This window comes from Capra hircus, chromosome 22 (assembly GCF_001704415.2).
Source record: "Capra hircus breed San Clemente chromosome 22, ASM170441v1, whole genome shotgun sequence".
Classification (NCBI taxonomy): Eukaryota; Metazoa; Chordata; class Mammalia; order Artiodactyla; family Bovidae; genus Capra; species Capra hircus.
In genome coordinates, this window is record NC_030829.1 from 43331331 (window position 1) to 43347851 (window position 16521).

Here is a 16521-nt window from a genome sequence, read left to right on the forward strand (position 1 = left end):
ACCAGAGATCAAATTGCCAACATCCGCTGGATCATGGAAAAAGCAAGAGAGTTCCAGAAAAACATGTACTTTTGCTTTATTGACTATGCCAAAGCCTTTGACTGTGTGGATCACAATAAACTGTGGAAAATCCTGAAAGACATGGGAATACCAGACCACCTGACCTGCCTCTTGAGAAACCTATATGCAGGTCAGGAAGCAACAGTTAGAACTGGACATGGAACAACAGACTGGTCCCAAATAGGAAAAGGAATATGTCAAGGCTATATATTATCACCCTGCTTATTTAACTTATAAGCAGAGTACATCATGAGAAACAGTGGGCTGGATGAAGCACAAGCTGGAATCAAGATTGCTGGGAGAAATATCAATAACCTCAGATATGCAGATGACACCACTCTTATGGCAGAAAGTGAAGAGGAACTAAAAAGCCTCTTGATGAAAGTAAAAGAGGAGAGTGAAAAAGTTGCCTTAAAGCTCAACATTCAGAAAACGAAGATCATGGCAGCCAGTCCCATCATTTCATGGCAAATAGATGGGGAAACAGTGGAAAGAGTGGCTGACTTTATTTTGGGGGGATCCAAAATCACTGCAGATGGTGACTGCAGCTATGAAATTAAAAGATGCTTATGACCAACCTAGATAAAAGTTATGACCAACCTAGACAGCATATTCAAAAGCAGAGACATTACTTTGCCAACAAAGGTCCATCTAGTCAAGGCTATTGTTTTTCCAGTAGTCATATATGGATGTGAGACTTGGACTATAAAGAAAGCTGAGCACCGAAGAATTGATGCTTTTCAACTGTGGTGTTGGAGAAGACTCTTGAGAGTCTCTTGGAGTGCAAGGAGATCCAACCAGTCCATCCTAAAGGAGATCAGTCCTGAGTGTTCATTGGAAAGAGTGATGTTGAAGCTGAAACTCTAATACTTTGGCCACCTGATCCGAAGAGCTGACTCACTGGTAAAGTCCCTGATGCTGGGAAAGATTCAGGGCAGGAGGAGAAGGGGATGACAGAGGATGAGATGGTTGGATGGTATCACTGACTTAATTGACATGAGTATGGGTAGGCTCCAGGAGTTGGTGATGGACAGGGAGGCCTGGCGTGTTGCAGTTCATGGGGTTGCAAGAAGTCGGAAATGACTGAGCCACTGAACTGAACTGAACCCAATGCCGGCACCCAGATATAGCTATTTTGGATACATACCCTTTTCTCTGTAGATATGCACATACAAGGAAATGAACTTAATAAAGTCCAAATAGATGCAAATGTTATTAATGGAAGTTTTTTTTTTAAATACAGTTTTCTTAGTGACCCAAGAACAGTAATTTTTGTTCTCATGAAAATCTCTTTAATAAACAGAAGTCTAAAAATCTAGCAAAACATTCCATAAGATATATTTTGGACTTGACCAAAACTATTGTGGACTTAGGTGTATTTCCCTTTGAATTATGCAAACAGTTGATATGTAACAAGGAGTGTAGAAAAGAAAAACTATTATTTAGTGTCAAGGTGGTGGGATTATAGGCAATTTCTCTGATTTTTATTATTGGAAAATTATCTGTGAAATATAATAAAAATCAAAGAAGAAAAAAGAATCAGCTTTTTGAAAATAGTATACCCATTGAAAAACCTGAAAAAAATATGATATCTACATAATGTATCTTAAACTCCAAACAATCTGGCATACTTAAAAGCATCTTGATTGCTAAAAAAATACTAGATTACAATAACAGAAACACTATTCATCGTGTGTTCATTCTGAACCAGGTATTACACCAAATGCTTTAAGGGTACAATCTTGCTTAATCCTCCTCAGAAAATTTCTGTTCAATAGGTGCCGATAACTTCATTTTTCAAATGAGAAAAGGGAGGCCTGATCAAGTCACAGAATAGGTGGAGTTGGGCTTTGAACCAGACTGTTTATTTTTAAAGACCATTCTGACCTTCCTGCAACTCCAGAGAATTGTTCAAAAATTCACCTTCTTGAGAAAGTCAGCTAGATTATGTACAATGAAACTGGCAGTAAAATATTAAATGATGCTAACATTTAACTACACAAGAAAACCCAAACAAAGAGAAAGCAACAGGAACAAAGATGAAAAGCAGTGGGGAAACAAGAGGGACAGGAACACAATTTACTAGCACAGACTTAGAAAAAATTCACATGCCCTACTGGATAGAACCTGAGAACAGAGATGACCCTTTAAGAAGCTGCTCAAAGCTTCTGAATCCATGAAAGAAAAATCTCGTTAAATACAAACATCAAGGTCTTTAAGAAGCCATTCATTATTAGTCAATTAACAGTTACTCTTATTTTTAAAACCTTAACTCTTGACTAAGTCATATTAAAAACTAAGTCACATTAATGTTCCCAAAGTTAATTATATTTTAATAATTAAACTATAATTTAGAATAGGTAACAGATTAATGTTTTAAATTTAAAATGTTTTAAAATTTGTTTTCTTCAGATATCCTAAAAGGTTAAAAACAAAAAAATAGTAGTCTCTAACTGAAGCATAATATACAAGAATCCTAATGAAAGCACTATCACAGTAACAGGAGGACTTCTGTTTGCTACCTTCCTTCTTCTCTCTCTCCTAACTCAGCACTCTACTGTACCTTCTCATCACTGTTGCTCTCAACCTCCCACCCCTAGATATTCATTTCTGCTTTTGTAGGACAGAAGATACTTTGTTGGGGATAGAAATAAGCCTGTAGCATATTCAAAGTTTTCCCCTCAAAATTAAAAAATGCTTAAGTCTAAAGACTATTTAAGTCCCTCTAACACTTAATAATAATCTGTGAAAAGTACAAGATCAAAATGTATATATGTTTATCTTTTAACATCTGTATTTTATGAGCAAAATTCCCCTCTCAAGTTTGTCTTCCTCTAAGTGACCTTTCCACTGCTTCATTTAAAAAAAGGAAAAGAAAAAAAAAAAAACTACAAAATTGGAAAATCCCTCCAAAAACTCCCACCAATATAGACTACTGTGTCAACATCCCCAAAGTCCTGTAAGATTATGATACTGGCATTAACTTCACAGGCAACCATACTTTAAGAAGTCATATGACATGCAGATTAAAAGGAATACAATTATCATTCATTAATAACTGGTATACTCCAAATAGTCTAAAAAACTAATTTTTCATCAAAATATACATTGCAAAGTTAATTTTAGAAACAAAATAACTGTGCTTTCTTATATATTATTTACTAGAATTATAACAAATGTGATTGAATTATATTAAACAGAAGTATATTATATTCCAAAAGCACTACATCAATTTCCTAACATTATTAGAATAATTCTGAGGTGTTAACTGTAAAATATTGTCTGGAATATTATTAACCAATGTAATTAATACAGAAACTTCATAGCATGAAATTATACTCACTCTGAGCGGAGCCGGGCTTCCATACCATCGGGTAGAAAAAGTTTTATTGTGGAAACAATACACCCATGGGTAACTGGTTAAAACAAACAAATAACATGGATAAAATAATCAGTTAAACATAACCCTCTGTACCTCTCATATTTAAACATGTATTTTACTCTTAAATATAATAACTTTTGGGAAAGAAAATAATTTTGTTGGTTTAACAGCAATATTCATTCCCTTGGAGAAACTCTTTCCTATCCATATTGAATCACAACAAAAACCTCCAATGCGATAGCAATAATCAATAAAGTCATTTGAGTATATGGAAATATATAAATGAGTGTGTGGGGGGGTTGTACTTTCTCCCGTATATGCCAGTATCAAAACCTAAGTACAACTATTCCCCTAGTTTAAATTTTAGCCAGTCTTTACTCCTAAATCTCCTGTGCCCAACCTATAACTCCTATCCATACCTCACAACTCTAAAAATCTGTATAATGACAGCTTGGACTTCTACAACTCTCTGATATTTAGTATCAGAGCTGTTAGTGAGAACTCCAGTTTGAAGTTACCAGCTTAGTATTTAAAATTATGGTTTTGTTTTCTTGGTGGTTGTTCTTCTTCCACCTCCAAACATCTTTATGTAACATTACACCAGTCACTCAGTAGACGGTTGCTTTGCTTCTTCCTTCCTCCTTCTGAAGATTTCAAGAGATAAAACCTCTTAAAAGCAGTACTTGTACAGAATATCTCTTTATTTTACAGAAAAAATTATTTCCATAGTTTAAAAGTTGATTTAAAAACAAATTCTCTATTCAGATACTATGTTCTTCAGGGTTCAAAGAGTTTTTTTTTAATTTAGTTTAATAAACTCTAATTAAATGATAATGGAAGGATTTTTTAAAAAAAGCTAATGGAGGGACTTCCCTAGTAGTCCAGTGGCTAAGACTCTGTGTTCTTAATGTAGGGGGGCTTGGATTTGATACCTGGTCAGGGAACTAGATCCCACATGCTGCAACTAAGATCCCACACAGCCAAATAAATATTTAAAAATATTAAAAAAAAAAAAAAACAAACTAAAGCTAATGGAGGGCGATGAAGATATACTACATCATGATTAGATTTGACCAACTGATGCAAAGAAATGACTCCTGAGAAAAGACCCTAATGCTGGGAAGGTTGAAGGCAGGAGAAGGGGACGACAGAGGATGAGATGGTTGGATGGCATCACCGACTGTATGGACGTGAGTTTGAGCAAGCTCTGGGAGTTGGTGATGGACAAGTAGGCCTGGTGTGCTGCAGTCCATGGGGTCACAAAAAGTCAGACATGACTGTGTGACTGAATGCAACTGAACTGATTAGAGGAATGGGGGACATGTGATTGTATACATTTGTCAAACTCAGTGAACTACATGTGTAAAATTGGTATTGTAAGTAAATTACATCTCAGGAAAACCAACTTTAGACAGCTAATGCATTATGAGGGCAACGTGTTACAGTGATCAGGTTCATGAACTGTGAAGATGGCATTATTAACACAAAGCAATATGACTATGCTATTATCTGGAAATGTATAGTAAGCTTCAGAAATTTAGCATGGTTTACTCAATACTAATTTTAATATCTAATTTATTATATGTAAAGTGCTAGCTAGCACAGATTCAAGAATCATCTATGATATGGAGCATCCTTCTAAACTCTCTGCCTAACATATAGTAATCACCGCTGCAAACTACTGACCTTCATTTCAGGCCCACCCTTTTGTTTTGCTATTAGTACCATGTGTGTATGTGTTTCACTTAGTCGTGTCTGACTCTTTGTGACCCCATGGACTGTAGCCCACCAGCCTCCTCTGTCCATGGAATTCTCCAGGCAAGAACACTGGAGTGAATTGCTATTTCCTTCTCCAGGGGATCTTCCTGACCCAGGGACTGAACCCAGGTCTCCAGCACTGCACTGAGCGACTTCATTTTCTTTGTTCACAGTGTTGGACTTCCCTGGTGGCTCAGATGGTAAAGCGTCTGTCTACAATGTGAGAAACCTGGGTTCGATCCCTGGGTTGGGAAGATTCCCTGGAGAAGGAAATGGCAACCCACTCCAGTACTCTTGCCTTGAAAATCCCATGGATGGAGGAACTTGGTACAGGCTACTATTCATGGGGTTGCAAAGAGTCGGGCACAACTGAGTGACTTCACTTTCACTTTCTTTTCTTTCTCCAGCATTACAGGCAGATTCTTTACCATCTGAGCTATAGGGAAGTCCCTTATATTGATACCATAGGTAAGCTGTACAAAACCAAGCTATCTGCATCTCCAAATTTCTTACTTTTCATAACCCCATGACTTGTACACAAGCTGTCCTCTGTCTATGATGTGCTTTATCCCTTTGCCTGCATAACCAAAGGATATTTATCATCCAGGATTAGACTTTTTATCTCCTTCACTCAGTTCAGATCAGTTCAGTTCAGTCACTCAGTCGTGTTTGACTCTTTGTGACCCCATAAACCGCAGCACACCAGGCCTCCCTGTCTATCATCAACTCCCGGAGTCCACCCAAACCCATGTCCATTGACTCAGTGATGCCATCCAAGTATCTCATCCTCTGTCGTCTCCTTCTCCTCCTGCCCTCAATCTTTCCCAGCATCAGGGTCTTTTCAAATGAGTCAGCTCTTCGCATCAGGTGGCCGAAGTATTTGAGTTAGCTATCCCCAGAGCCTCCTATTTCTGCTTATAAGACTAAAGACACTGCATTGTGAATATCTACTATTTACACAATCCTCTTTGGGGGCGGCAATAAATATTGCTTCTCACTTTTAAAATCTGGTAATTAGCAGAATTATCTGGTACAAAGACAGTATTTAATAAATGCTCAATGAATATTTCCAAAAAACGTATCTCATTCATACTGGGTTGGCCAAAAAGTTCATCCTGGTTTTCTGTAATATCATATAGAAAAATCCAAATGAATTTTTTTGCCAACTCAATATTTTATAGTTTTCAATACTCAGGAGTAAAGGTATCATTTCTTCAATACTCAGGTATCTCTTTCAATACTCAGGGAAGAAGAGGAGCAGTGCTCATCTCCACTTGCAAAAAGCACCTGGCTGCCTCCTTTTCTTGGCAGAAGACAGGGAATGAATGAATTTATCGCAGCTTGGTGACTCCCCCAGAGATTTATTATAAACAGCCTACAACAGAAGAGCACAAAACAAGAAGACCCAGAAATACCAACAATTTACTAATGTATTTAAATTGACAGTAAGTGTGTTTTTTGTTTTTAAAGGGGCAGAGAGTTATCTAAGGATTTCTTTTGCTCAAACATATTCTAATGAAGCCCAGCAACTGAAACAATGTACAAATTTGTAAGGTGAACCAAGGGTTAATACTATCTGGGCAGTACAAGGTTGGTGCACTATTGAAAGCAGTTAAAGATCATGTCTGACAAAGCTGACAGTTTACTCTAGCCAATCCTGTTTTTGGAAAGGTTCTTAGGTCAACTAGATAAAAGAATGTATAGAAATGTTAGTTACCTTACCAATCTGAAAAAGGCAAGTATTTAAAGCAACCAGACAAGAATGTTTTGTTCCAATACTTATATTACTGAGTGTATATACCACAGCCTTGTTAATTAAATTAAACTATGAGCCATGCCGGGCAGGGCTACCCAAGATGGGCGGGTCATGGTGGAGAGGTCTGACAAAACATGGTCCACTAGAGAAAGCAATGGCAAACCACTTCAGTATTCTTGCCTTGAGAACCCCGTGAACAGTATGAAAAGGCAAAAAGACAGGACACTGAAAGATGAACTCCCCAGGTCGGTAGGTGCCCAATATTCTACTGGAGATCAGTGGAGAAATAACTCCAGAAAGAATGAAGAGACGGAGCCAAAGCAAAAGCAACACCCACGTGTGGATGTGACTGGTGATAGAAGAAAAGTCCAAGGCTGTAAAGAGCAATACTGCACAGGAACCTGGAATGTTAGGTCTATGAAACAAGGCAAATTGGAAGCGGTCAAACAGGAGATGGCAAGAGTGAATGTTGACATTCTAGGAATCGGCAAACTGAAATGGACTGGAATGGGTGAATTTAACTCAGATGACCATTATATCTACTACTGCGGGCAAGAATCCCTTAGAAGAAATGGAGTAGCCATCATAGTCAACAAAAGAGTCCAAAATGCAGTACTTGGATACAATCTCAAAAATGACAGAATGATCTCTGTTCATTTCCAAGGCAAACCATTCAGTATCACAGTAATCCAAGTCTATGCCCAGACCAGAAACGCTGAAGAAGCTGAAGTTGAACGGTTCTATGAAGATCTACAAGACCTTTTAGAACTAACACCGAAATAGATGTCCTTTTCATTATAGGGGACTGGAACGCAAAAGTAGAAGTCAAGAAACCCCTGGAGTAATAGGCAAATTTGGCCTTGGAGTACAGAATGAAGCAGGGCAAAGGCTAATAGAGTTCTGCCAAGAGAACGCACTGCTCATAGCAAACAACCTCTTCCAACAACACAAGAGAAGACTCTACACATGGACATCACCAGATGGTCAATACTGAAACCAGATTGATTATATTCTTTGCAGCCAAAGGTGGAGAAGCTCTATACAGTCAGCAAAAACAAGACAAGGAGCTGACTGTGGCTCAGACCAGGAATTTCTTATTGCCAAAGACTTAAACTGAAGAAAGCAGGCAAAACCACTAGAGCATTCAGGTATGACCTAAATCAAATCCTTTACGATTATACAGTGGAAGTGACAAATAGATTCAAGGGATTAGAGCTGATAGACAGAGTACCTGAGAATTATGGACAGAGAGGATCATGACATTGTACAGGAGGCAGTGATCAAGACCATCCCCAAGAAAAAGAAACACAAAAAGGCAAAATGGTTGTCTGATGAGGCTTTGAAATAGCTGACAAAAGTGAAAGGCAAAGGAGAAAAGGAAAGAAATACCCATTTGAATGCAGAGTTCCAAAGAATTGCAAGGAGAGATAAAGAAAGCCTTCCTCAAGCGGCAGGGAAAATGGCGGACAGGAAGGCGGGAGAGGAAAAGCCTGAGAAGCCGCAGTGAGCTGGAGCCGCCGGAGTAATGGAGGGGAAAATTCCAGTCGCAGCGCTGAGAAGCGATCAGCTGAAGATGAAACTGCAGACCTCCCAACAAAGCCTACAAAGATCTCCAAGTTTGGATGTGCCATAGGTAGTCAGACGACAAAGAAAGCCTCAGCCATATCCATCAAACTTGGCTCAAGTAAGCCTAAAGAACCGGTTCCAACTCTTGCTCCAAAAACCCTTTCAGTAGCAGCAGCTTTTAATGAAGACGAAGACAGAGAACCAGAGGAAATGCCTCCAGAAGCAAAGATGAGGATGAAGAATATTGGAAGGGATACACCAACATCAGCAGGACCAAATTCCTTCAATAAAGGAAAGCATGGGTTTTCTGATAACCAGAAGCTATGGGAGCGAAATATAAAATCTCATCTTGGAAATGTCCATGACCAAGACAATTAAATGATGTGTTTTGAGATTGGGGTGTGGGGTGGGTGTAAAGTTAAAAGGAACAGTTTCCTTTTTTAAGGAATGGTATAAGACTATCTTTGGAGCCGCCTTTTTTTTCTTTTCCTTTTTTTAAATATTGAGTGATACACTAATAAATGAGAATTTGAAATTAGAGGTAATTTATGTTTTATATACAGATTTCGAGACATTTACTAATTTTGAAGTTTCATGTGATTAGTTTCCAAAGGTTACAGATATTAAAAAATTCAGAAATGGTACCTAAGAATTGCATATTTTTTTAGACACAACTATTAGCACATTAGGAGGGAAGCAAAAAGTTGTCTATTTAAACTGTAGGCAGTTACTCTCTAACTCCCTTATTAACCTAAACTTGTCTGGCTCCCAGGAACAGCCTTATAGAGAAGGGAGTATTGTATTGGGAGGAAAATGTTACTGGACTATTGACTGAGAAAGTAAATTAGATAAAATACAGCTTTTTTTTTTTTCCTAATGGGCATTTGTTTAGTTTCACATCATTAACTAGTTATTGCATTGCTATCAGTGGATACAGAAGCTTAAGCTCTTCAGAAAGAACATTTTTAAATTTTATGTAAACTGTTAAGTATTTAAAATAGCTCACTTCATTTTAAGGGTCTTGTCTACCTTCATTAGTCTTCAAAAAACAACCATTTGCTACCAAAGTAAATCAGTATTTTGAATGTGCTTCTCTTGATTTTTGTTATTAGCTAGTTCCTGTAAGCATTTCCACCAGATCTTGAGGCAAATCATAAGGAAGCTGTTTCTTTTAAAATAACAAACCACCACCAAAAATTTAAATGTACACAATAGTTCAATGTTTGGCTGTTCTTATTTTTTAAAGGGTATAAACACCAAAAAAAGGGGGGGGGCAACATTGTATGAAGATGGAAGATAAGAAAGATGCACTTTCTGTAACTTTATCAAAGCATTTATGTTACTAACTTGTGAAATCCAATTTGATTTGAACTTATTAACAGAAATTCTTATTTAGCACAAAAATATGGTTTACTTTAACTGTATACTTGCTAACCAGTGGCCTCTCAAAAGCACATTTTAGATACTGAAAATGAAGAAAATGCATCTTTAAACATATTTTACGGAATCTTCGACCACATATACTTTGTTAATCTATGTGTTGTACGATTGTGTTTATTTTGTACTTTTGTATTGTATATGAATTCTTTTTTAATGTGACAGTTAAACACATCTTTTAAAGCATAGACACACATAGAAGAAACATATGGTATAATGATTTCCTTGAAAACTACAATGTTAGATTTGGAGGCAGCTTCAGACTGTTTGATTGGTGGTAACTTCTTGCTGAGCTCTTTTAATAAGTAATAACTCCAGAGAAGCAGCCTGTATATATTCCTAATACTTTGTTCTCTTGCATTTGAGATTAGAATAAGCCCCAAGTAAAACAATGGAAATGTATATAGAACTATTAGTTCTTACATGATTTAATTATATCAAGATACATGAATTTAACTTGCTTAAATGTAGGCAAACTTTCCATTTTTGTTCATTTTAATGTTTATGTTGAAATAACATCCCTCTCCTACATTTCATTTTCTTGACTCAAATATCAACCTACAGTCAAGATGGGAGAGAGAAACAACTAAGATGATTGTCTTTACTAAAATACCAATAAATTTGTCAAACTCTAAAATAAAAAAAAATTTTTTTAAAAAAGAAAGCCTTCCTCAATGATTAACGCAAAGAAATAGGGGGAAACAACAGAATGGGAAAGACTAGAGATCTCATCAAGAAAATTAGAGATACCAAGGGAACATTTCATGCAAAGATGGGCTAGATAAAGGACAGAAATGGTATGGACCTAACAGAAGCAGAAGATATTAAGAAGAGGTGGCAAGAATACACAGAAGAACTATACAAAAAAGATCTTCATGACCCAGATAATCACGACGATGTGGTTACTCACCTAGAGCCAGACATCCTGGAATGCGAAGTCAAGCAAGCCTTAGGAAGCACTACGAATGAAACTAGTGGAGGTGATGGAATTCCAGTGGAGCTATTTCATATCCTAAAAGATGATGCTGTGAAAGTGCTGCCCTCAATATGCCAGCAAATTTGGAAAACTCAACTGGACTGGAAAAGGTCAGTTTTCATTCCAATCCCAAAGAAAGGCAATGCCAAAGAATGCTCAAACTGCTGCACAATTGCACTCATCTCACACACTAGCAAAGTAATGCTCAAAATTCTCCAGGCCAGGCTTTAACAGTATGTGAACTGTGAACTTCCAGATGTTCAAGCTTGTTTTAGAAAAGGCAGAGGAACCAGAGATCAAATTGCCAACATCTGCAGGATCATCAAAAAAGCAAGAGAGTTCCAGAAAAACATGTACTTTTGCTTTACTGACTATGCCAAAGCCTTTGACTCTGTTGATCACAACAAACTGTGGAAAATTCTTCAAGAGATGGGCATACCAGACCACTTGACCTGCCACTTGAGAAATCTGTATGCAGGTCAAGAAGCAAAAGTTAGAACTGGCCATGGAACAACAGACTAGTTCCAAATTGGGAAAGGAGTATGTCAAGGGTGTACAGTGTCACCCTGCATATTTAACTTATATGCAGAGTACATCATGAGAAACGCTGGGCTGGATGAAGCACAAGCTGGAATCAAGACTGCGGGGAGAAATATCCATAACCTCAGATATGCAGATGACACCACCCTTATGGCAGAAAGTGAAGAAGAACTAAAGAGCCTCTTGATGAAAGTGAAAGAGGAGAATAAAAAGTTGGCTTAAAACTCAACATTCAGAAAACTAAGATCAAAATAGCATCTGGTCCCATCACTTCATGGCAACAATGGAAACAGTGACAGACTTTATTTTGGGGGGGCTCCAAAATCACTGTGGATGGTGACTGCAGCCATGAAATTAAGACGCTTGCTCCTTGGAAGAAAATCTATGACCAACCTAGACAGCATATTAAAAAGCAGAGACATTACTTTGCCAACAAGATCCGTCTAGTCAAAGTTTTGGCTTTTTCATTAGCCATGTATGGATGTGAGAGTTGGACTATAAAGAAAGCTGAGCCCCGAAGAATTGATGCTTCTGAACTGTAGTGTTGGAGAAGACTCTCGAGAGTCCCTTGGATAGCAAGGAGATTGAACCTGTCCATCCTAAAGGAAATCAGTGCTGAATATTCATTGGAAGGACTGATGCTGAATCTGAAACTCCAACACTTTGGCCACCTGATGCAAAGAACTGACTCGTCTGAAAAGACCCTGTTGCTGGGAATGATTGAAAGCAGGAGGAGACGGGGATGACACAATGCTCAATGATCATGAGTCTGAGTAATCTCTGGGAGTTGGTGATAGACAGGGAAGCCTGGTGTTCTGCAGTTCATGGGTCGCTGACTCAGACACGACTGAGTGACTACACTGAACTGAACTGATAGTATCATATCCTAAAATAGAGTGCTAGCAGGTATACAAAAAAGGATTTGGGGGTCAGAAAAGTTTGGAAAATACTGGTTAAGAGACACTGAAAGAGTTTTTATCTTTTTAAACCACAGTCTTTCCCAGAGCTTAATAGACTTTGTGTCCATATAAAGGAACTACTTTGGAAAATGCTGCTGTAAAGCCTTCTATGAAGCACTTTAAAACAAACTGTCCTCTCAAAATTCATCCAGAAACACTATTACTGTCATACTGCCATGAATCAAAGACAAAATTAATGATAAGACACAATTTTAAAGTTTTTTGGGTAGTGCAATGTGCCTGCAGGAACACTGCCATGCTAAATGTACACATGTATTGTAAGCTAAAGACAAAATTTCAGAGATGCTAAAACCTGCAAAACAGATGTGGTGAGGAAAACAAGGTGCATGCAAGAGAAAAATCCACAATTGCCTGCTGTAATTACAATATTTTATTACAAATTAGAACTAAGACTATACAACCTACCATTACATGAGTTCTTTCTCTTTTATCTTATACAGATGATTTATTTTGCTTTTGAGCTACTATATTTACTTTATGATATACAGTCAGCTCCTTCTATTACCTCTTCACACATACACTACTTAAAGGACCAACGTTAATTTTGATAAGTTTAAAGACTCTTTATAATACTTGATTGGGAGACTGAAACTCCAGGGGTATACTGGAGTCTGGTTCTATCTCCTTTTCTGCATTGAGTAGGAAGGTCAATACTACACTCCACTGGAGTGGTTTGAAGGATTTCTTGAAATGATCAGCAGTAATAGGAAACAAAAGTTCAAAAAACATCAAAAAAAAAAAAAATCCAAATGAGCAGTGTTCCCAGGTTGGGAAATTATTCATTTAATTGCCATGTGACTGCAACCTAAGATGAAAGTTACCAAATGTTCATTCGGGTACTTTTTGCTACATAAAGCTTCTATTCCAAGACTTTTTTTTTTTTTTTTTAAGTTTAAAAAAGAGATAGAGCTAGACAAGTACTCATCAGATTTTAAAAAAAAATTTTTTTTATTTTAAAAGTTGAGTATAATTGAGTTACAATGTTGTCTTAGTTTCTGGTGTCTAGCAAAGTGATTCAGCTATGCAATTATATACATATTCTTTTTCATATTCTTTTCCATTATAGTTTATTATAGGGTATCAAATATAGTATTGCAATACAATATGACCCTGTTGTCTATTTCATACACAGTAATTTGTATCTGCTAATCCCAAACTCCTAATTTATCCCTGCAAGATCCCTTTTCCCTTTTGGTAACCAGAGTTTTTCTGTGAGTCTGTTTCTGTTTCATAAATTCATTTGTGTCATATTTTATTTAATATAAATTTATTTATTTTAATTGGAGGTTTTGTTACTCTACAATATTGTAGTGGTGTGTCATAGTTTAGAGTCCACGTACAAGTGATACCATGTGATATTTGTCTTTCTCTCACTTCACCTCATATGATAAGCTCTAGTCAATCCATGTTACTGCAGATGGCAGGATTTACTTCCTTTTTATGACTGAGCAGTATTCCACTGCATATATATGCCACATCTTTATTCATCTGTAGATGGTCATTTACAGCTTCCAAGCCGTGGCTACTGCAAATAGTGTTGCTATGAACACTGGTATGCATAGATCTTTTCAAATTATAACTTTTACCCAGATATAAATTGGAGTGAGATTGCTACCTCCATACGACAATTGATTTTTTTAAGGAACTTTCATACTGTTTTCCATACTAGCTGCACAGATTTATATTCCCATCAACAGTGTAGCAAAGTTCCCTTTTCTCTATACCCTCTCTAGCATTTGTTATTTATAAACTTTATAATGATGACCATTCTGACCACTGTAAGAGTTGTTTGCTTTTTTATAATTAAGTTGTATGAACTATTTGTATATTTTAGAAATTAAGCCCTTGTCAGTAGAATCACTTGTAAATATTTTCTCCCAGTAATAGGCTGCCTTTCCTTTTGTTTATGGTTTTCTTTGCTGTGCAAAAACTTGTGAGTTTGATTAGATTTCATCTGTTTATTTTGCTTTTATTTTTGCTTTTGCTATTGCCTTGGGAGACTGACCTAAAAAAACACTGGTACAATTTATGTCAGAGAATGTTTTGTCCATTTTCTTTTCTAGGAGTTTTATGGTGACATCTTATATTTAAGCCTTCAAGTCATTTGGAGTTTATTTTTGTGTATGGTGTGAGGGTGTGTTCTAACTTCATTGATTTACATGTGGCTGTCTGGCTTTCCAAACAACCTTTGCAGAAGAGACTGTCTTAAACTTTTTTTTGAACTGATATTCTATCAGCCTCTCTTCATCTATCAGCTGGAGTTCAATGATTAACAAACAATAGGAAAATTCTCTTTAACTATTTATTTATCTCAGGTATAATTCCTATAGTAAAGGTAGCACAAATGCTTTCTTCTCTCTCTCTATCTACCTGTTTTCAGAATGAGAAATAAGTCCAGAGGTGACCAAATCTTGATGCCAGCTGTCTTGCTGTTCACACTGTTCGCTGAACCCAGGGTTCAGCCTCTTAGCTCTGGAGCTAAGAGGCTGGAAGAAGGCGCGAAGAGCCATAGGAACTGCAGACACATTTCTTCTCTCCTGGCTGGCATTGCGGCCATAAAACAGCCTTTCTCCTGGCTGATGCAGCAGCCGTAGCAGCAGCCATAACATAATCATAATGTAGCCATAATGTAGCCGTAACATAACCTCATATGACATAACTGTGATATCACTCCAATGAAGCCCCAATGCAGGGGCAGCCAGCGTTTTCATGGTGAAGCTCACACAGGCATACCACACAAAGTAGCCCATGACCAAGTGGGTACCTCACGACGCACATGTGCAATGCTATAAGCGATCTCAGCTGTTACACAGCCGTGCAGTCATTGTTTACAGAACATGGGGTGAGAGGGAGTGAGAGCATGCGGTGAGACAGCCTGACTGGCACCACCTTGTTAACTTCCCATACTGCCCTGGACTCAGAGTCAGCTCTCTCTCCCAGGAATCTTATTTGATCTATTTATTTGCTGGGAGGAATCCTTCTTATAGACCTGTGGATTAATTTGCTACTTTATTTCTCTAGCATACTTGGGAGTGATATTGCTTGTTTATTTTTTGACTTGGTTTGTTCTTTGGCTTTATCTGTTCACTCAGTACTCACTGAAAACCTGCTGGCTACAAATGAGTACGCTGGGAATGATGGGAAAAACCAAGAGGACTATGACCAACTTCCTTGCCTTTGAACAGATTTCAATTTATAATAGTTCGTAGAGAAAACTAGAAATATCTAACAACAAAGGGGAAAAAATTCATAAATGCTACAAGGCACTGACGGAATCTGAAATGGACAAGGGCAGAGAAGGATTTATGAAGAGGGTAAAGAAAAAAACAGAATTTCAAAAGCTGGAAATAAAAGGAAAGGCAGAAAGAGTGGCATGAGCAAAGAAAAAGAAAACAAGAAGGATGTGAGAATTGAACAACCAAGGCGGGCATCTGGAGAGGAAAGGAGGTAAAGAATATATTTCAAGAATCTTTAGGGGCCAGTCCCATGCCAAGCACACTATACATGCTAACTATTTATGATAAACCAGATAAATAGTTATTTTTATGTTCCATTTTACAGCTGAGGCAACTTAAAGCAGCTAAGGTAACCTGCTTGAGATCTCATCTATGGCAAATGGCAGCGCTAGGATTCAAAAGAATTTTTCTTCCTCTTACCTCTAAGTAACACTGTTTCACATATATTAAGGGAAGTAATGGAAAAAATCAAAAGATTGAGTTGAGTCCACATTTTTGAGGGCCTCAAGTGTACAGTTAAGCATTTCAGACTTTCTTCTACAGCATGACACAGCCACTTAAAACTTATAAAAGCAGGATAATGACACCAACAGAGCTGTAACAGAAGAATATTCTGGAGGCAGTGGGTTGGGAGAATATGGTGGCCAGAAGTGGACAGCTACTATAACACTCTAGGTTGGCATCTGGAAAAACAAGTAGAAGCAGGGAAAGGAGGCAAATGTCTAGACGACAAGTGCAGAAGGTAAAGAAGAGACAGGATTCAGGAAAGATACCAATATTCTGTTTACAAAATGAAAGAGCAAAAAGTGAAACTGGGAAGTTAGTATAAT

At 37.4% G+C, this 16521-nt stretch overlaps 1 protein-coding gene and 1 pseudogene across 21 annotated transcripts in view; one reads left to right on the forward strand and one right to left on the reverse strand.

Moving 5' to 3' along the window:
• SLMAP (sarcolemma associated protein) overlaps positions 1-16521 on the reverse strand; it is a 160504-nt gene that overhangs the window by 70274 nt on the left and 73709 nt on the right. For all 20 annotated transcript variants that reach the window (XM_005695817.3, XM_013973602.2, XM_005695811.3 and 17 more), the window contains exon 3: positions 3404-3476. In XM_005695817.3, the coding sequence (XP_005695874.1) occupies positions 3404-3476 (73 nt within the window). The remainder of the gene's footprint in view (positions 1-3403; positions 3477-16521) is intronic.
• LOC108638585 lies at positions 7035-10166 on the forward strand (annotated as a pseudogene). Its single transcript, XR_001919951.1, has 2 exons — positions 7035-7041; positions 8455-10166. The product of XR_001919951.1 is annotated as a PEST proteolytic signal-containing nuclear protein pseudogene (transcript).